Source organism: Ochotona curzoniae, unplaced genomic scaffold (assembly GCF_017591425.1).
Source record: "Ochotona curzoniae isolate NIBS_2020 unplaced genomic scaffold, NIBS_Ocur_1.0 scaffold_2476, whole genome shotgun sequence".
NCBI classification, from domain to species: domain Eukaryota; kingdom Metazoa; phylum Chordata; class Mammalia; order Lagomorpha; family Ochotonidae; genus Ochotona; species Ochotona curzoniae.
Genome location: NW_024467095.1, coordinates 12,047,599 through 12,071,931, shown reverse-complemented (window position 1 = coordinate 12,071,931; position 24,333 = coordinate 12,047,599). Strand labels below are relative to the sequence as shown.

Below are 24,333 nucleotides of genomic sequence, written 5' to 3'. Positions count from 1 at the left end.
AAGGTACGGAGGTTCACTGTGTCCGGTCCGGCGGGAGCCAGAGGTCGTGCCTGACGGCAGGCGGCCAGCACCGGACTCTGGGAAAGGAGACAGCACTTGATTTCTCAGACCTTCTCTCAGCCAAGTGGAAATGCCTAAGTCTACTTCTCACGAACTACTTCTCGTGACGGAGTTTTCAAAGTAAACAGGTCAACATCCGTTCCATATCAAAACATGAGGAATGTGCTTGAAAAAGTGAAAAATCACCAAGAGAGCAAGACTGGTTTAATAGTGACTTCGTGGATGGAAATCCAATCGCACTTGCCTGCACTATCACATACACACACCATCATGTGGCCGTTCAGACTCCACTGGACACAAGAGCAGTTACAACAGAGAGACTCTGAAAACCACATTTCATTTTTGATACAAAATCTGGTGCACTATAACAACTCTTTCACCCACAAATTTAGCATCTACCATGAGGGCAGAGTAGAACTGTGTATGTGTTTCTCAAAATGTGAGTTAACTGAAATTAACTAGCTAACTGAAATTACTAGTTAACTGAAATTAACTTGACCTTTGTGTTGTGTTCTCTGATGCCCAGGCCAACCTATTTGTCTTTTTTTTTTTTTTCCAACAGGCAGGTTGGTCTATGAAGGTCAACCATGAAGGTGGTTTAGTGCCACCTTGATCTGGGATGCCTTCCAACTAGGCTTTACCTGTGTGTATCAAGGGTACCAGGCACCAAGCCCACTGTACCCCACAGGGAAAGCTTGCAAGGTTAGCTAGAGGCCTCTTGTCAGTATGCAGCAAAACCCACTACTGCAGATTCACAGCAAAAAGGTGGTGGTGAGAAGGGAACCTATCAGATATTTAGGCAGAAGCTTTCCAATCCCGAGCCCTGCAGGAAGGAGCTTAGTTCTCATACAGTACAACATAAACATTTTTGCATGTTTATTTGCATGTCACACCTATAGGCTTATTGCATCTACACTTTAAGTGTATTTACAAATTCAACACAATATCTACATATAAAAAGCTTTACTTAAAATTAAACTTGATGCAAGTTATGAGGAACCAATTGATTGGCAAATGAAACAGAGCATTCCTTCAACCATAGGTTGTTATAGATGTTTATATCTGGAGGTAAACCACTGAAGATAGAGTGTTTACGAGTGGGATAGACTATAGCTGTGAAGATATGTTTACTTTTTAAGCTGCAGATGCAGCACTTGTTGGAGTTTCCTAGATTCTCGAATGTGTGTGCCACCATTTGCACACAAGCATGTATTACTCCATGGTGCACAGCATTTCAGAAGATCATGTAGGTGCAGTCTTAGCAAATGGTGTATTAGTGTTGGAACGCTGCTGCGTGTTTTGAGTTTCGGAATAACCTGTTTCTTTTTCTATGAACTGGCTACTATGCTGACATCTGTTTAACGGAATAAGATTTGTTTTATAGAAATTAGGGAAGACTACAAAATCCTCCTGGATTCCAATTGGTAGTAAAGTTTTTCTTTCTAGACTTTACGGGGGAAATGCTCTCTGAGATAAATTGCCCTATGCTTCTGATTTTCACATTTCCTTCCCTCCCTCGTCCCCAGCCCCGACCCATCATTGCAGTTTTCACTGTCTTTGCTTCTAAAAAGCAACTTGGGCAGTAATCCAGGCCCTAGTTGGCCATACTGGCTCATATGGCGTGGAATGCTTCCTGTCTGAAGGCACTACATGTGTCTTGACCTGGGTTTTCTGGACTCATTTCTGAACATTCGAGTGATTTGTGTTTGATGCTTTCTGTGTGGCTTCGCTGCTGAAATGCATTGTGAAACACATCGCTTAAGTCTAAAAACAACCGTAGGCAGAGAGAGGGTAGAAAGCAGAACATTGTGCTGCTGTGACACCTGGCGCACGAGGAAGCCTAGAAGTAACAGGAGCCAAGAGCAGGGGACACAGTCTCACAAGCATCAGCAAATGCAACATCAGAACCAACTCATTTAGCAAGTAGATACTGTACACACTCTTCCTACCAATCTCCCCCAAAAGACTAAGCACAGCTAGTCACAGTCACCCATTTCACAGCAATGCCCACCAAGACACTGAAGCTCTAGAGAACACTACAGGAACACTCTGCACAATGAAAACGGAATTCATATTTGGGGGCTCTGCTGAGGATAGTATAAACAAAGTACCAAACCATGTTTGAATAGCGTACACAGGTAGCATTTTTCATGCATCAGGTTGAAGTGTATTCCGAAGAGGAAATGACATCATCTGTTGCTGATGTTGTGTTATTTCTATGAGTTCCGAGAAATGAAGACTATCCATCTTGAGCAGAAAATGTGCACTGTGCATTCCAGCTCATGTGAATCGGCCTGAGTCGCCTTCTTGCTCTAACTGTTCTCATAATATTAACATACAGCAGAAAACAGACCTTCCACTTGTATGTTCATAGCATGAGAGACCTGACAAACAAGTGCTTACGAGAAATTCTTGAGAAATGGAATCACGGCAAAGAGCTGGAAGGGCTAAACAAAAGAATTCATGGCATTGACAGGGGAAGGGGCCTCGGAACTCTCATTCCCTTCCGCTGGTTCTTTCTCTTTCTTACCACTGTACTGTCCAATGAAAGAGCCATCCTCATTGAACTGGCCATTCACTCCCTCTCCATAGTCCACTAGGCTGTCGTCGCTGTCTTCTTTTTTCACAGTCCTGTCTGAAGGCGTGCGACTTCCTTTTTTCAAAGGCTTGTGGTCCTCAGCATCGCTGGAAGAGAGGAAACACTTTTGTCAAGGACAGCAGTCAGGGCACTTGCTGCTTGCCTAGTTTTTAAAGATCATGCATGCAAGGGATGGACCAAGCATTTGGAGTCCTGAGCGTCTCAAGTGAAATCTAATTGTCAGACTGACTCCAATGGTTTGGATGGCATTGCGATGACAATAGGGTGCAGAAATGGTTGGCCCTTCAGTAGAGTGGATGGTGGCTATTGTGCAGGTTAATCTCAATGGCAGTTTCTCAGTCCTAACTGGGAAGCCAAGAAATAATCACAAGCATTAAAAAAGGGAGAATTGAAGAGAGTTGGAAATCATCACTGGTTTTGAGTTCCAGAGAGTGCAAAGGCAAACACTCGTGGCAAGTAGAGAAGTTAGTATGTTAAATTGCACAACATTTCTGATTCCCTGGAGATGGATGGAGCATGATCTTAGTTAACAGTGAAATATGGATTTTTTTTTCTGAGCTAGAAGAAGCAAATTCCTGCCTTTCAAATCATTTTGTTATTGCATTCAGGCTGGACTTGTAAGCTTCAATCTTACCTTTCCAGAGACCTATAAATCCCATTAAAAGGATGCAGAAGAAACAAATGAAAATTGCCTAAGAAGAAAAGCAAAATCCTTATACGGATAGTGCATAGTGATGACGTGTTCTGTGAGATTTTCAGTTCATGGGTGAAGACATACCTAAAGGCATTACCTTTGCCTGTAGATTCTAAAGAACACGAACTGTTTAAAAAAATTTTTAAAGAAAAGCACTGTGATCAGCTTAGTCCTTGGTCCCTCCTCTCCTAGGGGCCATGCAGTCTTCTCCACATCACATGTAGCTCCGAGAAGGCATGTGAACAGACTGACAGGACTCATGAGTAGCTAACTGCTTCTTTGTGGAGTCCCTAAACACAACTTCCAGAAGTACAAGACCAATCAGTGCATTTCATATCATTCATTCACATGGCCATAACATTAGGTATACATACTGGCCTTCTGCTTAACAGGTAACATTTTTGGGGAGTTGTGGGAAATGGAGGGGTTTACATAATCCAATTGTTTTTTTTTTTAAGTTGACTTTCATTTTCTTGAAAGGCACAGCAGTTTTGTTTTCTTTCAAGGCATAGAAACACAAGGAAACTGGAAAAGACATACAAAACTTGCAAAGTATACACAGGGCAGATGTAACAAAGAGGTCCCTTTAGCTGCAATATACCACCTGGCAGTTTGTGTTAAAACTTCTTAGTTTAAAACTTCTGATGAGTGAGTGGCTTTTTTTTTTTTTTAATTCAACCAAGGGTTTTGATTTTTTTCTCTAGGGAAAAGAAAACCCTAAGGCAGAGAATTTATGCTACAATATGAAGTTGTCATACATGATAGAAAATTACCTAACACTACACAGTTTCTTGTCACAAACCGACTAACCCATGTCACCCCTGCTCATCAACAACTGGTAATTATTAGAGAATCTTTAATTGATGTGCATTGGGATACTTCCGAGGACACAGTATCCAGTGTCCAATTTGTTTCAAAAAGAGACCGTACAAAATCTCTGGGATTTAACTACCAACTTCTGAGCTTTACTTGCATACTTCTGTGAAACACTGCTCATCACTTGATGACACAGGTGTCCTCTTAAAGGATGTGATAACGGGCAGTTTACTCTCCTGGATTCGAGTGATTTGTCTAAGTCTGGTTTGTAGAATGAGTGTTCCCAAGAATGCAGGAAATTGTAGTCTGGCTTTCCCTTCAGCCTGCCTTCAACCCACTCATCTTTCCATCCAATAAAAGATATTGAGCGTCTATTATGTACACAGTGTCTATTATGGGCATTAGGAATATAGCAACTTAACAGACTAAAGAATTCTTTAATAATATATATAATAATATATACTATATATTAGCGTGGGAACACACAATTTTAATAGCATTATGCCTGAGGTGGGGGCAAGTCTGGTATATTTGGAGGGCAGCAGGCAATTGGGGTAGTTGGAAATGCAAGAGCAAGTGAGAGGAAGAGGGCAGCAAGAGTTAAGGTAAGGGGGGTGGGCGGGGTGGCGGGCAGGGCCAGATCAAGGACCTGCGGGACATTCTAAGGACGGCCTGCAATGGAGGGGGTGTGAAGCCCCTGCAAGGATTCCAATACATAAACAGTCTGATTGCCTCACATTTAATTTGTTTATTCTAAAGTATGTGTGTGTGTGTGTGTGTGTGTGTGTGTGTGTGTGTGTGAGAGAGAGAGAGAGAGAGAGAGAGAGAGAGAGAGAAACTCCTCCATCTGCTGATTCTCTCCCTAACTGCCTGTAACACCTGGGCCAGAGCCAAAAGATGAGTATGTACCCGGGTCTTACACACAGGGGACCTGAACACTGGGGCCATTACCGCTGCTGCCTCCTAGAGCTGGCCTGAACAGGCTTCTGGAGTCAGCAGCCAGAGTTGGAATGGCACCAGGTTCTCCCATATGGAATGCAGACTTCTTAACTGTTAGGTCAAAGTCTGGCCTCTCCTTACATTTGAAAACCACTACTTGGTCATCAACATTAGTAATTTACCCTAGAGGGTTGGGGTTAGGAAACTCCAGCAAAACTGTGTCCAACCCATGCATGACTTAGCCTCTTGTGCCTGCTTTCTGCGTCAACCATAGACTTGCAGAGCTGCAGCAGCGGTCCTGTGGCCTGCAACATCAGGGGTGTTTCCTGGTGTGCCACTTACAGAAAGCACTCCCTATCCCCTGTACCGAGCGGGAAGGGAGGGTTACTGCAGTGATCAGAGGATGGAGGGCTTGGGCCAGAAGTGGAACGTTGTAGGAGGTACTGAGGGATCAGATTAGAGACCTGTTTTGCAGGTAAAACCAACAGGATTTTTTTTCCTTATTGGAAAAAATTACAGATAAATCTATTTTGCAACTGAAGTCCATCTACAGGTTTTTTTTTAAAATAATATATACTACCTAAATTAAAAAAACAGCACATGAAAATTAATTTTACTTATAAACTCCTTTTTCCTAATCATTCAGAAGATTTAAAGGAAATGGTTCACTAGTTATGATCCCATTATAACTGGCCAAATTCTGAACAAGCCTAATATTCTATTTTGGGGAGGAATTATTGATATGCTTGAGATATGAGAAATGCTTTTGTAGATTATAATCTTGACTGGATCTTTCCAGAACACCTGCAACTGTACAAGACTGTTTATATACAGTGGCAGGTTTCATTGGGTTACTTATTATTTTTTTATTATCTATGAGCACATAGTACACAATAAAAAGGCTCTTGAGCTATGTGGAGTGATAAACACTTGTGGAATGAGTTTTTAATATCTTCTTGATTGAGAGTACAAATTAAGTGAGATAGTGTGTGAGCAATCATAATACCTGGGAAGCAGATACTACTGGATCAATCATTATTATTATTATGTACCATATATAACATAAGTAGTGATATACATACTATATGATATCTTACACATATATCTATATAATTTTATCTGCAAAGTTTCTTGATTACTCCTCTTTGACTTTTTTCAAACATCTCACAACTGCTGAGCAAACAGGTACAGCCTAACGAACAGTTATAAGTGTGCTCTCTGTTTTTCCTTTTATACTTTTCTTCTTTCCAATCTTTAAACATCTAAAAATTTACCTTCCTTATTCCACTCAATCTAGTAGCACCAGGCCAGGATGCCGTGGGAGGGGACACAGGTCCCGAAGGGTCTTCTTGCCACACTGATAGCCTGACCCTTTTTATAAGCAGGCAGTTTCGTTGCCAACAGGATTTTCTTTAATGGATTGGATATGGAAAAATAGAGAAGAGGATGCTGAGGCTTTCAGTTTGCGCCACAAGAAGCTTAGAATCGCCACTATGAGGTACAGCACGTATGCAGTGCAAGATCAGTGGCTTCCTTTTGGATATGTTCAAGTCTGGACACATCAGAGGAACCACTTCTGTAATCAATTTATGAGGCTAGTACAGCACAGCTCTCTAAAGCATCTGGGGGTGACAATTCTCTCTCTGCCAGAGCATCTATAGGCCTCTCACATAGGATACTAAAAAAATCAAAACAAAACAAAGCAAGAAGACTATGAGAAGACAAATCATGGGCTAATCTCATGTATGAACATAGATGGGAAAATCTCAAATATCTCTTAGGCAAATTGAATTTAGTAGCTACTAGGAAGATCATATGGCACATGCATGTGTGGTTTATTTCAGAAATAAGTTTATTTGGCATTACAATATTGATCGATATAATTCATCATTTCAGAAGAAAATGACCTTATGATTGGCTCACCAGCTTATTGCGAACAAAGTATGTCACAATTTTACTGACATTCATGACCCCAAAACTGTTTCCAACCCATCAGTTCTTATTTATTGCCATCATGATCTATTCTGCTTACAAACTGATGACTGTGAGCAGAATAAATATGAGGCCTGGAACAAATGTGATGCCTCATTGCATCACTGAAATCTTACACGTGTGGGCCAGTATGTGCACAACAGTGTCACGGTCATGTGAACGATACGGTTTCCATGGCAAGTCCATTTTGTTTATGTGGCAGTTTACAAGTTTAAATGCTGCGGACATCTGCTTTGTGACTTAGGTCCATTTGGGTTTTCAAACGGATGGTTCTAAAGAATAAGAGTATACTTACTCAGCTGGTTGTACTGTTTCTCTGATTTTTCTACATGTTAGTATGGATGCAGATCCTACTGTCTGTATAATCAAAGAAACAAACAAAGAAAGCTGCAGGCTTCCACCGGAGAATAACTGCTTAAAAGCGAGTGTTGGAGTAAGAGTACAGGATTATAGCAAATGTAAAACAAAACAAACAAACAAAAAACATCAACTTGGGTCACCACTGAAGTTCCATCCCTCTTTGCACTAGGAAACCTCCTTGGAAATGGCATCCACATCATGAGGCTGGAAGATGAGCAAATCCCAACAGTAATGAATTTCAATTTAGCCAACAGCACCAATTTTGTGTGTGATTGGCTTAGCAATTCACTTTCAGAATGAAAGAGGGTAAGAATCAATCAAGAACATAGAGCTCAAAACTTCCAGAAGGTGCAAAATAGTAAAAGGACCCTGATGACTTAATGAAGAGAACATTTAAATGTACTGTTAATAGGTCTGTAATAAATAGCTGGAACTATTTTCATTAATTGTGACATCAGAGATAATAAAAGGCTCCTAATTTTTGTTTTTTTAGATTAAAAAGAAACCAAAGAGAAAAATTCTGAAGCAGTATCAGGAAGTTGGTCAGCCACACCACAGGGAAAGGTGGTTGGAAGTTTAGAGAGGCAAGTTCACCTGTAGGATTATCCTTGGGAACTTTCAGCTTCATTTGAACAGAATAAGATCACTAAGTTTTGAGTTAAAGACACTGGCCAGAACCTTGCTTCCCTGGGCTCCTCCCAGATCGGTGTCATTGCAAGTGTGACAAGTTTTTGTCTCCATACCAATTGTGCTTATGCTCAGTAGGCCCAAATGAAAAATCTTCGTTGAGATATTCAAGGGCCAAGCCAAAGTCAGCCATTTGAAAACGCTTCACCGGCACAGCCCCACACATGGATCAACATTTGTACAAAAGACACGGACAAGTAAAAGTCAGCCCAGCAACTGCGAAAGGGCACCGAACACCTGCTCGATACTGCTCTGGGGCCAAGTCATATTAAAAGCTGTTAGTAGATAGCTCATAGCACAAAGATCACAGAATTGGGAACAATCCATTGAAAATCATTAAATAATTGAATAACTTATTTTATAGGTGAAAAAAAAATATCTGAAAGAATCATGGTTAATGGCTGAGTTGCTTGTAGAACTAGCAATCACTTGACTCCAAGCCAGTTCACAAAGTTCAGTCTTTGTGTGAATCAAGCTGTACTGGAATCGAGAACAGACCCAGCATCAGTATCTTAGCAAGTTAGTATCTAATACCTATGAAATGAGCAGTGCATCACCAAATTCGTGTAAGCATGGCATTGTTGAACAGGGACCTGTCCACAGGTGGACAATGTGCAAACGACAATGATGTAGCTTCAATTCATGCAAACAATTGTCAAGACATATTAAACATTGAGTTTCATTACAGAACAAGGAGGAAGTGGTGTGCATATCTTGTGGATACAGCTACAAGGACTCTAAAGTAAGAAGTCATTGAGTAATATCAGCTCACCTGCTTTACGGAAGAAATACAGAGAGGAATGAATTAAATCCACAGAGTCAATCTGCCCTTGGCCAGGGGCTTGTGTGGACTACTCAATGGTATTATGGAAACCTTTTGTGTGGATGGCGTAGGGGTTTCACAAATTTGCAGCTCCAGAGCCAGCCTTTGAGACCAAGATGCCTTTTATGATACACTTTCTCTGTATTGTAAGTTACAGAAAGGCTGAGTGATTTTAGAACTCAGTCATCTCTGTTTGAGGATGACAGAGAAAACAAAGGCAAAAACATTGTATCTGAATGGAAAACTGTTGAAAATATTTTTCTCAACAAGTTCTGTATATCTCATCTTTAAATCAAATCGCCTTTAATGATACAGATATAATAATATCAAACTCAAGCACCACAGACAGGTAAAAATTGACACATATTTCATCTACGAATGTCCTTTCCAGGCTAATAGTACAATATTTTATTTCACCTAAAAGCTTTTCTTCCCTGCAAAAACAGCCTCAATGTGAGCTCTACTGTTTAAAACTCAGTGTTTGCTATGATTAAGAGGATTATAAAAGGGGAAAACTAATATTTAAATCATTTTATATGAAGGCATCCTGTTAGGGCATGAAAAATCTCAGGATTTTAGTACAACAATTTTTGCTTTGGATTTTAATCATATCTAAAATAATCATTCATTTTTTTTTCTTTGAAAAGAACCACTCACCTAGGAAACAGCACCTTTGTTGAAAGAGGGGATTTTTTAAAAAAATGTGGCCTATAATTTTGTTTTAATTCATTCCTCTCTGTATTTCTAATAATTTCTATTAAAATTTTGCTCAGTGGTGAGTTAAGCCAAGTATGTTCCTGGTTTGTCAACGTGCCATGTGGCTGATGGTTATTCACAGGAAGTTTATCAATGTAGTCATTATTTCATGATGTATGGAGAGGGATACAAGCATTGCTAAGGAAAAACCAACTTAGAATCTGAAATTAAATAATCTGTTAACACCAATTCTACAAAAACAATTTCCTTTATGCTGCCATTTATGAAGGGTCTTCCTGTTTTAATTCTCACAATGGCACACTGGTTTTGTTGAACTGATCGATACAGGGCCCCTAGATGCATGACAGGAGTGGGGCGCTTCTTTGCCTCCAAGCCCACGGCCAAAATGGAAACGGATTTATTTTTAATGAAAAATGAGGATGTTTTAACAGTGAGAGACGTGTAAACACTAAGGCACATCTAAGGTAAACGGGACACACGCCGTGCCAGGCAGAGCACGCTGCTGGGGGCGAGGGCGTGAGCACAGGACGTGTGAGGCAGGCGACTAGAGGAGGCAGAACTCACCTGTACTCTCCAAACGTCCCATCATCTTCCTTCATTGGCTGGATTTCTGGGTCAGCGTGGGCGTCTTCCTTTTCTTTCACTAAAAATTTCAAATTGATGTTATTAGTCAATTTACAGTTGGCAAGAGCATGCTTTTAAGATACACAGTAGTGGAAAAAAAATTCTTGATATAGTAAAACACAAGGTTTCTTTTCTTTTTTTTTTTTTTTAGGGAAGAAAAAATTTTATTTTTATTTTATTTTTTTTTAATTGTTGCTTACATTGTATTATGTAGTACAGTTTTATAGGCGCTGGGGATTCCCCCCACCCCTCCCATACCCCTTATGCAGAATGCCTATTACCAAAAAGCTATGCAAGAACTAAGAGTTTTCTGCACCAAAATAAATTTATTTTTAATCCCATGTTTCTGCAAACACTTGAAACATCCTCATATAACCATCCAAAGAATGTGGTCATGTACATATTGTGATGTTTTGGGCATTTTTAGGCAACCTGTTAGCATGAACATTTTCTAACATGTATGTTATCCTATAATGTGTATGCTAACACTTAAGTGCCCCGATGATAAAGTAACTTTGGTTTGGGATGTCATCCTTATTTTATCAACCTATGGATAAGCTATGACACTGGTTACAAAATGTTCTTCTAAGTGTATTCTTTTGAAAACATTTTTCTTGCAAATGAAGGTAGGATGGTCAGGCAAAATGAGTATAAATTCTTCGGGCTCACTAAATTGAAGAAATAATCAATTTTACCTTACAGGCAAGCAATGTTATACATTCCTATATCAAGACTCGGTTCATGCATTAGTGGACACAGCCCTGAAAGCTAAGTAAAGCCTCAAGAAGCAGACTCAATAGTATCTTCGACAAACAGATTCATTTACTCCTCCTCTCAAGGCCTTCTGATCCTCGACAACATTCACACTGCCGTTTTATAAAAGGGGATCAAACGTTGTTTGAACAGAAAATCCAAATACCCGGCTCTGGGAAGGTGTGCTGCTGCAACGCGGGTGATGACTCTCATAATTGCTTTTTAGCGAAGTGGATCATTAGATAGTATTATAAAGCAATTTTTCATTGTCTTTTCTTACCTGGATATTTACCACCTTTGTTTCTTCTGATGAAGCAAACGATCAGCAAGATGAGGATGAGGAGAGCAACGGCGCACATGAGGCCAATGAACCAGCCCTGAGTGGCGATATCCACCTGCCGGCTTGCCATCGCTGCAAACACACCGGAGTGATTGAGGCGAAGGCATTAAAGCGAAAACAAGAATAATGTCATCTCTTGTAGTAAAAAAAAAAAAAATCAACTATCATATTCTGTAGTCTTTTACATATTTTCCATGGGGCTCCAAATTGGGACCGTTTAGCTATCTATCAGGAATTTATATATAATATATGTAGTTGGAAAAATTATCATCATTATTTGATGGAGCATTAGGCTCCCGAATGTAATGTAAATTAAAAAAAAAATAGGTTATCTTAGTAAGAACAAAAAAGAAAAACTGTCACTTAAAACATTCAGAGAGAACTGTTGAGCGCTAATAAAATGAAATCATATCAAGCTCTCTTGGACATTGTGTTCTTAATAGAAGCCAATCCTCCAACCAGTTAAAAGGTTTATTGTTTACAGGGAAAATTGTGCATTGTTTAACACAATGATAAGAACATAAAACTGGATTTTAAACAGAACAGAATGTATACATCTACTGAGTATTTTTCCTTCCAATGAAACCAAGCCACTGCAATGCTGCTGCTGTTTTGCAATGTTTCGGGAATTTTCTGTTAAAAAAGAAAGCAGCTCACACAAAAAAACTAGCCTTTATTTTACGTAACACCTCACATTTATACCTCAAATGTTTGTTATCTCCTTTACAAGAGTTTGGTTCTGACCAGATTTTTCTGAAGTCTCAAAGGATCAATATTTGTCATTTCTTAGCAACCCTTTCAAAAGACTTGGAAATATATGTTGCTCAGCAGCCTCATTATCGGAATAAAGGAGCAATTTGAAGAGAAAATACTCATTCACATGTATACATTTTCTCTACACTTTCATCTGTTCTCTTTGCATAAATAAACATGAAGCCTCTTATTTAACCAGTCATAGTATGCAAAGCTCCTAAGCAAACCAGGGTAACGAACATTGCTCTTATGCAAAAGTGTCAATCATATGGGACAAAGTGCAGCATCAATGGCTATTCAGACATGCCCATGCGGATTTGTTTCAAGGTTGGTAAGAATTCTTTCTTTCAAGGCCTTCAATTTTTCTCTTTTGACCATAATAATCAAGGGAGAAAGATTTCCTTCTTTTCAGTCTATCAGCATGCACATTTCATGCATTTAATTGGACTGAATTTCCTCTGGATGCATTTCACATAGTTGGGTCAGATGTGTGTGAGCTCCGGGCACAGACATAATCAGCGTGACTACATGTATCCCAGGTTCTGCTCCTGTTGCAAAAACAGCATTTCATTACTTCTTTTTCTCCCCATGAAGTCTGGGGAGGCAAATGAAATGCTGCAAATCAAGTGTGAAGAGGAATGTCGAAAAAAAAAATGTATGAAGTACATTTAAGGACTACGGCAAGAAGTACAAGTTACCTGGAAAGCAATCCAAGACCAATAGCTCTTCCCTGGGGAAGCCCCCATGTGCCTCATCAACTCAGAGGAGCTTCAAGTTGCACCAATAAGACACAAGCGGAGCACCATTACAGGCAATTGCCCCCTTCTATGCCTATATATATACATCCCACAGTCATCATGATGAGGGTGAGGATGAAGATGAAGATAGTAACAGCTAACATTACTATATGCTCAGTGCGGTCCTGAGGGCATAATCTCATTTAATCTTCACAACAATCCTTTGAGGTAGTCTTTGGGAATAAACCTGTGTCCAGGAGTTGGGATTTGACACACTAGCAAGAACACACTACTAAGCCATTAAACTCTCTGGCTCTAACGCATTCCTGAAAGCATGTCCAGACAGCAAACAGGCAAAAGTCTGAACAAAGGCTCAAAGGCTACAGGGACTTCCCATACAGGGAGAATCTATTCGATTTCTTTCCATTCACACATGGTCTTTGTGTTGCATTTTCTTCCAAGCTGAACTACACGCCAAGTGGTCTCTTGAAGCGCTTGACTGAAGTTACAGAGTTCTTGTTTCTAGAATGCTGAAATGGTCTTGTCTTACATGGTTTCAGCATTTACACTTTTCCTCGAACTGAGGAACTGATAAAGGAAAGATGCAACTGATAAAGGCAAGATGCAGTAAGATGCTCAAATATGAGTACAAATGTTTTCCTACTAAGATGGTGACTGGCCAAACTCAACTGCTTGCTGGCAGCTTGCTACTGTGCAATTATGCAAAGACTGGAAATATTTCTTTGACAGTTGGAAACCAAACATCCAAATCGACTGAGTTTTTGCCTCTATGCCTGAAGAAGAAAGAACCAAATATCTGCTTACCCTATTTAAGATTAGACAGGCACAATATGTTAATACACACACACACACACATACACACACACACACAAATGCACTAGAGGTTGATGTGAAACAAAAATTGTGTTGATAAAATTTCAAGTGACTTCCCACCCATATGAGAAGGAATCTAAAGCCCAGAATGACTGCAAGAGACATCAAATCTTTTCAGAACACTTTAAAATCATCCCAACTACAATACAGAAACTCAAGTCACAAACACAACTGTGCATATCACACACACACACACACACACACACACACACACACACACACAGCCACAAGCACATGGAATGAAACTCATGTTTTTTTTTTTTTTTTTGGTAGACTCCAGATTCCCATGAGTGGGTATTAGTAGGAAAAAATGCAGAGTGAAACAGGATTTTCACTTTATGTGAAATTTTTAGTAATAAAGTCACATTACATATCCTGTAAAGTGATAAAAACATACAAGTATGGAAATCAGAAATAAGGCAACTGTTCCCTGGAGGTATGTTTGGATAACAGTTGTCAGCTATTGGGTTGCTTGCTGTGTTTGGGAAGACCCAGGCCCCATGGTAGGAGGTCTCAGAAGAAAAATTTTTGAGTTTTCAGAATCATAGACTAAAACCAATGATGAGATGGGGGCGGGGAGGTGGGCAGAAATCGGTATTTGTCTGGGCCTGCTTAGGTAGAATCCCTTACACATAAAAATGTCCCGAGAGGTTAAAGCACTTAGAAATGTTCTGAAAGGGAAAAAAGTGAACTTGACAAAAGTTTGGACAAAAAAAAAAAAGCTGTTGGGACTAGTCAAAACAAATCTTCAAGTCCTCTGTGATACGAGAAGAGACTCAGTAGAAGAAGTGGCATAGAGTCATTGAGAGGTCATGATAAGCTATACCTGGCCATAGCAAGGTGTAGCAGCATTCATGGTAGGTCACGCCAGGTCATATCTGGCCATACCTTGTATGGTGGCATGCATAGGAAGTCATGGCAGGGCACACCTGGCCATAGCAAGGTGAGGCAGCATTCATGAAGTCATATACAGCAGCATGGGGAAGGAACACAGCATTGGAAAGAAATCCAGACTACAGGGCCCCAGCACAGTGGCCTAGTGGCTAAAGTCCTCGCCTTGAACGTGCCAGGATCCCATATGGGCGCCGGTTCTAATCCCAGCAGCTCCACTTCCCATCCAGTTCCCTGTTTGTGGCCTGGGAAAGCAGTCAAAGATGGCCCAAAGCCTTGGGACTCTGCACCTACATGGGAGACCTGGAGGAGGAGTGCACAGCACCGGCTGTTGCGCTCACTTGGGGAGTGAATCATCGGATGAAAGATCTTCTCCTCTGTCTCTCCTCCTCTCTGTATATCTGACTTTGTAATAAAAATAAATAAATCTTAAAAAAATCCAGACTATAAAAGGCAGAGATGCTATCCTATTAAGGATATTTATGAAGCCAAAATAAAGATTTGAACTGAATCTAGGTTCCTGAAAAGAGCAGAACTCACAGAAAGCTGCAGCTCAGGAATGCAGCATTTAAAAGTCAGCCAAACAGCATATTTTCCTGTCATGTGCTGACATTCTTACACCCAACAAGAAGTGTGGACGAGCAAGAGAAGAGGAGGATGCTGCCCTTGGGAGTTCACCAAGCAGTCTGAGACAGAGCCACAGAAACTGGGAGAAGAATGGAGGTGGAGTGACATGAGGTTGAGGATTTTGTGATGTGGATGGCATTTGCTCCTTGGGATAATATGCTAAATGAGGTCATCAGGGTCCAATCGATCTTTGTTCCTTCTAACAGTTATACACATATGTGAAAAATGACACTCAGCAGTGTGGCCTTCTCCTGTCTTCATTACCGGGACACACCTACCCAATATGACCACACCCCTTGAACTTTCTGGAATCTCTTTATTGGAATTGTTAAGTATTAGACCACTAAGTTTGCTAAAAGGCTTGTTTTCTCTTCTATAAAAGGATAAAAATAACATATGGATGTGATACTACTTGACTTTGAGGGAGACTAACTCTCCTGCAAGTTGGCGGCACACACAGAGCCTTTATGGCTCCATAGAAGGCAGTCCCAGGCACTATGGAAGCGGTTATTTCTGAGACAACCTGTTTCCTTCAGTGTGGGCCTTGGCCTTGTCTGTATGTGGAAGGCTGAGCCTCGAATCCCATCTTTCTCTGTATTCCTATTGGTGGGGTGGTGGACACTACATCTCTCTGAGTACTGACATGAGGTGTAAGAGGGCAGAAACACAGTGTCTGTGTCTCAGGATTGTTGTAAAGACTGAATGAGAAAAACCACTTGCCTACCCTAAAGTGGAGGTAAGTAAATGCCCAGCCCCTGCCAGCTGCCTGTGCATAGAAAATCTACTTAGCTTTTACTATTTTCAAATTAAAGCTTATCAATAATACAAAGAAGAACCTTATAAAGCTGTGAACTATTGGTAATCTATTTCCCTTTTATGGCTAATATAGTATTTTGTTGAAACTATGTGTATTCAAGGAAATGAAACTAAAAAGATCAAAACAGCAGGGAAGTATTTTTTTTTTGTTAAAAACATTATGATTTCAGCAAATGGAGATTTTAAAACTGCATCTGATGTTACAGAATATTACTTTTGGATATTATGTTGGATATTTTCTCATTGATGAGAAATTACTTTAAAAACCATAATGCTTTGTGAACAAAAGACACACACACACACACACAAAATACCATGTGCTTCTGAGTTCTACAGGCAACACAATACTTCCCGGAAGTGACTGGATACAACACGGGGGTATAAACAAAAAATGAACACATACCACAGTCCTTGTCTACATGGAAATAAACAAGGATTGCTTTCCATCTTGTAAGGAAATAGGAACATGGCTGCATTGTAGATGACAAATTTTCACTAAGAACTTTACTTGCATACTGTGATGACATTCACATAACTAAAATACATGCAAGCAATCAAATTTGTTGTCACAGAAATGTCATATATGAATTTCTTGTTCCAAGAAGTCTAACCAAACATTAGTTGTCTAGATAAACTGCTGGGATCTGCTGGGTTGTAGTCCATTTCTGACACAAAGAATTGTGATTTTTTTTTTTTTTATGTTACATCAAATTCCAAAGCATTTGGGAAATTTCAGCTTAATTCTAGAGATATTTAGTACATTTACATGAGATAAAAATGAAATGATTCAAGTAATGTAGGTTAAACATTAAATCTGTTTTTGGAATTATTTTCAGTAATAATGTGACCAAAGATGATATGCCGGTTCCTGCAATTCATTTGATACGAACAGCCAGAAAGAACTGGAAACTGCAAGGCCTAACCCAACAGAGCCCACAGAAAGACGGCCTTGGCCTTGACCACGGCCCAGCTCCACCAGCCCCTGGCTCCACCGATGTGCCTGGCTGCCCTCCACCCCTGTCTGAGAAGCCAGCCTCACCTGGGCCTGTCTCAAACACACCCTCTGCACTCACAGAGCCAGAGGCCCCAGCAGCACCAACTCGAACCTTGTATGCTGTTCCCGGCATTAGCCCCTTTAACCCATAGAAGTTGCGAGACCGAGAACCATTTACAATTTCTTTTCTCCATTCTTCTTTGCCTAAGGAAATGTTGCAAAAACAACACATTTGAGTATTTGGAGGGACTGGGAGTTACTTCATGCTTCAAGAAAGCAGAATTCCTCCTAAGCCCAAATCAAAATCTCGGAGATTTGGGTTTATGCTTTTGAATAGTAACCATTTTGGTTGGGTCAGATAAATCAATTAAAACAAACATCTCCATAAAAATATCATCAGAGAAAAATGGGCTGGATATTCAGAATAAATACTAATTACACTTATTCCCATTTTTAATATGAAAGGAAGCTTCTTTATCTACCATTTGCCTTATAAAAATGCTGAATTTATGTAAAAATGTTTATACAAAGAATGATCAAATATTAAACAGTGTAAGTGAACTATGGGTGAATCTTTTGGCAAACTTAAGTATCTCCAAATTCATCCAAGTGTAGAGATTCAATCTTCCTCAATGGTTATCCTTTCTAAAAGGATGATTACTTCTAAAATTCTTATTCACATAATAAGTCCAGAAAGTTGGACTCTACTCAGCATTTTGTCAGATACTCACTGGCTGTCCAGCTCCTTGCATATAAAACACACTGCATTTAGAAGAGACCCCCTCAGTTTTTCTGAGCTGCTGAAAACGGAAGATGCCTTACCCTCAGTAGGGCCAGGGTATAAACTAACTTGGGATTATGTTGAATATTGAAACATAATACATGCTCCTCCAGCGTGTTCATTCCATGCAGTTTATTTTAAAATTTGTTGGGTTAGTTTGGGCAAAGGAATATTTTCAAGTTGGTTTGATTTCTGCTACTTTGTGATTCAATCTGACGTCTTCTTCTTTGTGTATCTGCACTTTTCAATAAGCTATGACTCTTGTTTACATGTTATGATCATTTTTAAGGTACTTTAAAGTACAATCACACTAAAATAACACATATATGTAATGGATGCTCTTTATTAATAACATGAAAAATGGTATTTCAAGTTACATCTAAAATATTTTTAGTGAATGGTAATTCATGATTTTTTTTTATAATCCTGACTCACTTAATTGAGTCAAGCTGCTTCTCAAGATGACTGAGAGTAAATCTTTTTAAGCACATTTTTCATCTCTTGAAATGTAAACCCAAATGAAAGAGCTGATAATGAAATTGTTTCTTACTGCCTGCTACACCAAATTCAACATAAAACGTCACAGGCTCTGGTCCCTCATAGTCCCAACTGATACTGGCATGGGTCTCAGCCGCCGCAGCAGTAAAATTGCTGATCCTGGGACCTAGTGCTTGAACTAAATACACAACACAAAAATAACACAAACAAATAATCAGTACCACACAAACAAGTATCAAGTAAGCTTAAATATCCTAAAATTGTGCAAATAAAATTAATTTAAAATTTAGGATTTATCCCCTTTTTACTTTCCTTACAAGAATTTTCTTTGGATTATAACATTAGGAGATAGATAAATAAGAAAGTATTATGTATCATCTTAAAATATTTGAGCTCTGTCACATGGCTTCTGATTCACATATTCTACTGTGCAACAGATACAGCCCTAGGGGACTACAGTCCTTGTTCACTGCTATATGACAAGGAGGTGGACTATGGAGCTGTCCTGGGGACAGAAGCATCGTGGAACATAGGATGGTTCAAAATAAGATTCCATTCGATGTGGCTACTCTTCAGCTCTAAACAGGGGTGGCAGGGTGGCAGGGTGGGGCAGGGGAGAACAAGAATACTCTTTGGGATATTGGCTTTTGCCCTGAATCAAGTCACATGCTTCCTTGAGAACCTGATTCATGGAGCTCAGGAACTTCAGATGAGAAATTCTGCTTCGGAGAATGCTGGGTAGGAAGAATGTGCTGGGAGAGAAGCTGCCAGAGGAATCACCAGATATGCTCTACCAGAAGTTAAGAAAGAACTGAGGGAGCAAGACTTGCTGTGCCAGGACTCATCTCATACAGTAAGAAAGTCTAGTCGGCTATATTTGTTACATAGCATTTTCTGAAAATGCATAGGATAACTTGAATTGCTTCTTGATAATTCATATTATGAATACTGCATGATGCTACACGCTCTCTACTGAGTGAATTAAAACCCACCTATTTATATATAACTTGAGTAATCAAAAAATAAAATCAATTACTACCTCAGAAAAAACATACTAGTGTGGTAACTCAGGAAGTATTTGTGCGTTTACTCAAGACTTAATTAAATTCTAAAATATGTTGCAAAACAGATACTAAAGGATTCTGCTGAAGTTTTATGAAAAACTGTACCTTAACATCAAAACAGAAGTGCATTTAGAAAGTCAAATAAACCATACACCTGACCTCTTAAGTATAATTCAGCAACATACACATATTCTATGTTTCTGCACTAAGCAGGAAGAGAACGGGGTTCTTCTGGGGACATGATGAATTTTAGTTTTCTGAGATTTTCTTTTTGAAGGAACCAGATCATGAGGGGAAAATGACCATTCAATAGAGACCATACACATGGACATGCATGTAAAAGACCCATAGCAAAGAACTCAGGGAAAATATGAAGTCTTGAAAAAACATTGGAATCATGAAAATGAGGAATTTAGTCTTGGACTGGTTATGGAAAACGTCCAGTGAGGAACCATAGCAAAATCCTCCTATCAAGGAGAACCTTGTTTTGTTTTCTTACGTACAATGGTTTGTGAGGAGAGGGACTCCTTTTCATCCACAGGATTTCTTTTCTATTTTTGCTTTTCTTTGCAGATTTGAGAGATAAAAATCAGTATCCTGGAGAGATACGTGTTCTCCCAAATGCAAAGTAGAAGTCACAATGGAGAAACTATGGACGTAGCTTAGGAAGCCCCTGGCAGGGGAATGGATAAAGAAATTGCAGTCAATTCATACAACAAAATGTCTTCCGCTCATAAGAAGGAATGAGGTAGTGAGATGGGAAGTGTGGTATGGATGCCCCTGAAGGACACTGTGCTAACTGAAACAAACCAGTCACAGAAGGACAACTACAGCATAACCACATACGGGGGGAGTCTGAACAAGTCACGTAGAGAATTTTCTGTAGCAGAGTAGATTAGTGGTTGCCAAGAACTGGGGATGGGCTGGGGACTGGGAGAAGGTGGACATGGGGCACAAAACGTCATGGGTAAGATGAACAAGCTCCAAAGGTCTAATTCACATCATTCTACTATTAACTATAATCAATACCAGTATTGCTTACTGGAAACTTACGTTTAACTTACTCTATGCTGTTTAGCTACTTTTATCATAGGGACTTCTAACTGCCTTCATTCGCCATCCATTCACTTAGATAGCATTCGGGGCGGTTACGAGATGTTAGCATCTGTTCCCTTCTGAGTCTGTCTCTTCCCACACACCCCAGCAGCTTCTCATTCCCATACACTGTCTATGCCACAGCCACACTGGGCTTCTAAGTATTCCAAGTCCACACCTTTGCCTGTATCCTGTGTTAGGACCTCACACATCTGACCGTCTGACTTAGCTGCTGGAATTTAAGTGTAGGTTTACTGCCCTATTCAGCATTGCTCCTCTTTCTCTGAATTTTATCCCCCTGACTCTAATGTCAAAACAAATACCTGCAGTTCACTCTTCGATGCTCAAAGAGCATCTTTCTTCAACCCATTAGCTCAGCATGTTTATACTTATCTTAAGTATGTCTCAGTATGGTGACATTTAAGATTGGCAGGAGTGAACACATAGTGTCAAGGACATGCCTGTGTCCCACACCAGAGTGCCTGGATTTACTGGCTAGTTCCAGCACCTGACTCCAGATTCCTGCTGATGCAGAGATGGCCAAGTCATTGGGTCCCCTGCCACCTCCATGCCAGACCTGGGTTGACCCACTGGCATTTTGACTTTGGCCCTTCCCAGTTCCAGCCACTGGAAGAAGCTGAGCAACACACAAGTGGATGGCATGTGAGCATTATGTCTCAAAACAAACCAATCAGCCAGTACATTTTATATTCCAGGCAGACAGTAGCTACTGAACTCAGTGAGCTTTCTTTAGAAACAGTACATCTAAAACCAAGGGAAACAGTTCAGTGAGAGCTCATGGGAAACCTTCAGCACTAACTGCACACCAAGCCCTTCTCTGGTCAGTCCTGAATGTTTACCCCAGAAAGCGACTTTCTCCCTATTCTGGAAGCCCCAACTACTCATCCTCCAAAAGCGTTCTGCTGGTTTGTGCTAAGAGGAGTGGAATCCAACATTATGAATACAGTAGGATCTTCTTTGAGTAATACTGGGGACGCAGCTCAAACCCACTGCTTGCTTATTTTCAGTCACCTCTTTTAATGCCTTCACAGTCCAGATCTAAGTATCCCACACCCTGAAACTACTTAAAGACAGACAGAGATTGAATAAATACAGTTCAAGAACTGTCAATCTCACACAGATATTGAGCGCTTTCACCACAGAAGGAAATGGGTCAAAAGAAATGATTCCTGAAGCATTTGAATATCTTCTTATTAATTACAGAAAGGAAAATGATGAAGAGGGGTCAGATGGCAGAGAAGGGTTACATGCCCACAAACCACACTTGAGTACCTAGTTCAGTTCCAAGCTCTGGCTCTTGACACTGGCTTCCAGCTGCTGTGCACCCTAAGAGGAAGCAGGTGATGGCTCAGAGGCCGGTCCCTGGCACCATGTGGGAGACCTGAATGGCTTAAGGTTGGGTTGCTGGCACCCATGTGGGAGACCTGGATGGCTCAGAGGCTGGTTCCTGGCACCCACATGGGAGACCTGGATGACTCAGAGGCCAGTTCCTGGCACCCATGTAGGAGTCCTGGATGGCTCAGAGGCTGGGTTCCTGGCACCCATGTGGGAGACCTCAGATGGAGATCCCAGCTGAGGACTCTTTGGGGCATTGGAGAGTGCCCCCAGAGACGAATGCACTCTCCTCACTCCTCTCTGTCTCTCAAACCAATGGCATTTCAAATAAAAAGGGTTAGTACAGCACAATATAGTTAATTAAATTATCCTGTATTGTGCTTCACCATTTAATCTCTTCTTCCCAATGTCTCTTACATATTGCTAGAAAATGAAAAAAAAAATGAAAGCTTTGGTACAATTCTTTCCTCCTCTTTGACTGTAGTGAACTAAAACCACTTAAAAATGACATTTGCAGTGAAATATTAGATGTTGATACTTACAAAGCTAAGGGTAACATGATTCCCTCCCCTGATGTCCTATATCTTATTTATCCCCTATTGCACATCTTTAAATATAAAAGATCATTTGAAATAGCAATTCGGAAGAACGGTGGAGAACCAATCTTCACACGGAGAAGGGAAATGGAAAAGCACATGCAATTCATTCTTTCAATAAATAGGATGCTAGTTAAGCAGAATCTGTGAATCTGGGTTAGTCTTCCTAAAAATATATTTCTTTTTCTTTCTTCTTTTTTCTCATCTGATCTGAGGGACCTCTGATTTTACTGCTAGAGCTTATTGGATTGTCTGCTGTCTTCGTAATCACATAGCTGGTTCTACATTTGTGTTTCTGGTTCAAAGATAAAATGCACACTCGGGATAGGAAATATTCCCAAAGAAATATGCGTCCTCACAAGATATGTATAGACTAATTTTTTTTTCTGGCTACTATTCCCAACAATAAAGTAGGAGAATTCCTTTAATCACATTCATATTGTGTGAGCTACTAAAGTCTCTTAGGGATCATGCACCATCTTCAGGGGCATATGTGTAGGTTCTGTGCAGCACAATGTCATTTTACAGCAAGGATTTAAGCATCCAAGGGCTTTGGCTCCCGTGGAAAGTTCCAGAATCATTCTCCTACAGATACTGGGGGATGACTGTTATTCATAAGTTTTAGGACCATCAAATGGTACAACTAAAACTACTAGTTAAAGATTTCTATTTATTGAAAACAGGCATGATTTTTTTTAAAAAAGGAATACACTTGTTCTCTTGCTACAGGACAAGTCAATAGAAAGCTCGGACTTCCCCACGAGTAACCCTGTGGATGCAGTTTCTCTGCCACCAACCCTTGGCACAGCCACAGGGATGTGTCCACTGTACGGGAAAAGAGGCAAGGCTTTTCCTGGAATGCTTTATCATACATCAGGAAAGGACTGTAAAATGATCAGCTAATCTACTTCATAGCTAATTATTCTGAGGAAAAAAAGCATACATAGAAATTATGTTCCAACGTGTCCACAATGCTGTAGGAATTTAGAATTTTTGTCCTTTAAAATCTAAAACAGAAATAAAATCTTATCTGGCTTACTGAAAATGGCTAGGTTCTTAATCAATCACTGCAAAATCTACCTAATGTGCACTTTATAATTTACCAAGTTTCTGAATGTGAGCAAATGTCTAAGAGAACAGTAGAACAGCTCCCCACAATTCCAAGTGGATAGTGTCATGTGATGCCAGGAGCATCTGCGAGGATGCAAACAACCACATCAGATTAGAACAGCAAGCTGGCTTCATCTGGTTCCTCACAAGCTGTTTTCAGCCGAGGACTAATAGTTCCAAATTCCTAATAGGTAGCCCGGCCATGTAGAGGATCTGGGACAAATCCACAATTTTGGTCCTGTCTGATCCAGCCAAAATCGCATTGTTCAATATTAAGATTTGTACCGGCGACTAAGATTTTTGAGAAAAAATTTGGGGAGAATTCAGTGCGTGGCTTTCCACTCGCAAAGAAGGTCAGGCCTTCATTTAGAAGCCAAGAGCTTCTCCTTATTCTAAGTTTCCAAGTACATTTTATTTCTCTCTCTCTCTTTTTTAACCCATGCTGCACTTCCCCACGTTGAACATGGCAAATCTCACACATGTAGAAAGTCATGCAGATGAGTTATTTTACCTTTGCCTGCACCTACATCAGGTGGAAGAATACCAGCTTTAACGAAGGGAAACAGAAACAGGACACTATATAGTTAGATGTAACACACTGTGAGCATGTATAGTGATACAAAACACTTCTTAAAATACTACAGCATGCAAGAGGAACAAAGACGTCATCTGCATTAGGTACCAGGGACAAAGGTTTGCAGTGTCCCCAAACTTATC

The 24,333-nt window shown here is 40.2% G+C and overlaps 1 protein-coding gene across 32 annotated transcripts in view; it reads right to left on the bottom strand.

The window, feature by feature from the left end:
• Positions 1-252: 252 nt before the first annotated feature.
• Positions 253-24,333, bottom strand: part of NRCAM (neuronal cell adhesion molecule) — a 65,562-nt gene continuing 41,481 nt past the window's right edge. For 10 of the 32 annotated variants that reach the window (XM_041002215.1, XM_041002216.1, XM_041002221.1 and 7 more), the window contains 3 exons: positions 11,345-11,476; positions 10,252-10,330; positions 253-2,745 (listed from right to left, as the gene is read on the bottom strand). In XM_041002215.1, coding sequence (XP_040858149.1) covers positions 2,508-2,745; positions 10,252-10,330; positions 11,345-11,476 — 449 coding nt within the window. In that variant the 3' untranslated portion in view covers positions 253-2,507. The other 22 variants (XM_041002213.1, XM_041002214.1, XM_041002230.1 and 19 more) reach the window with 10 other exon arrangements.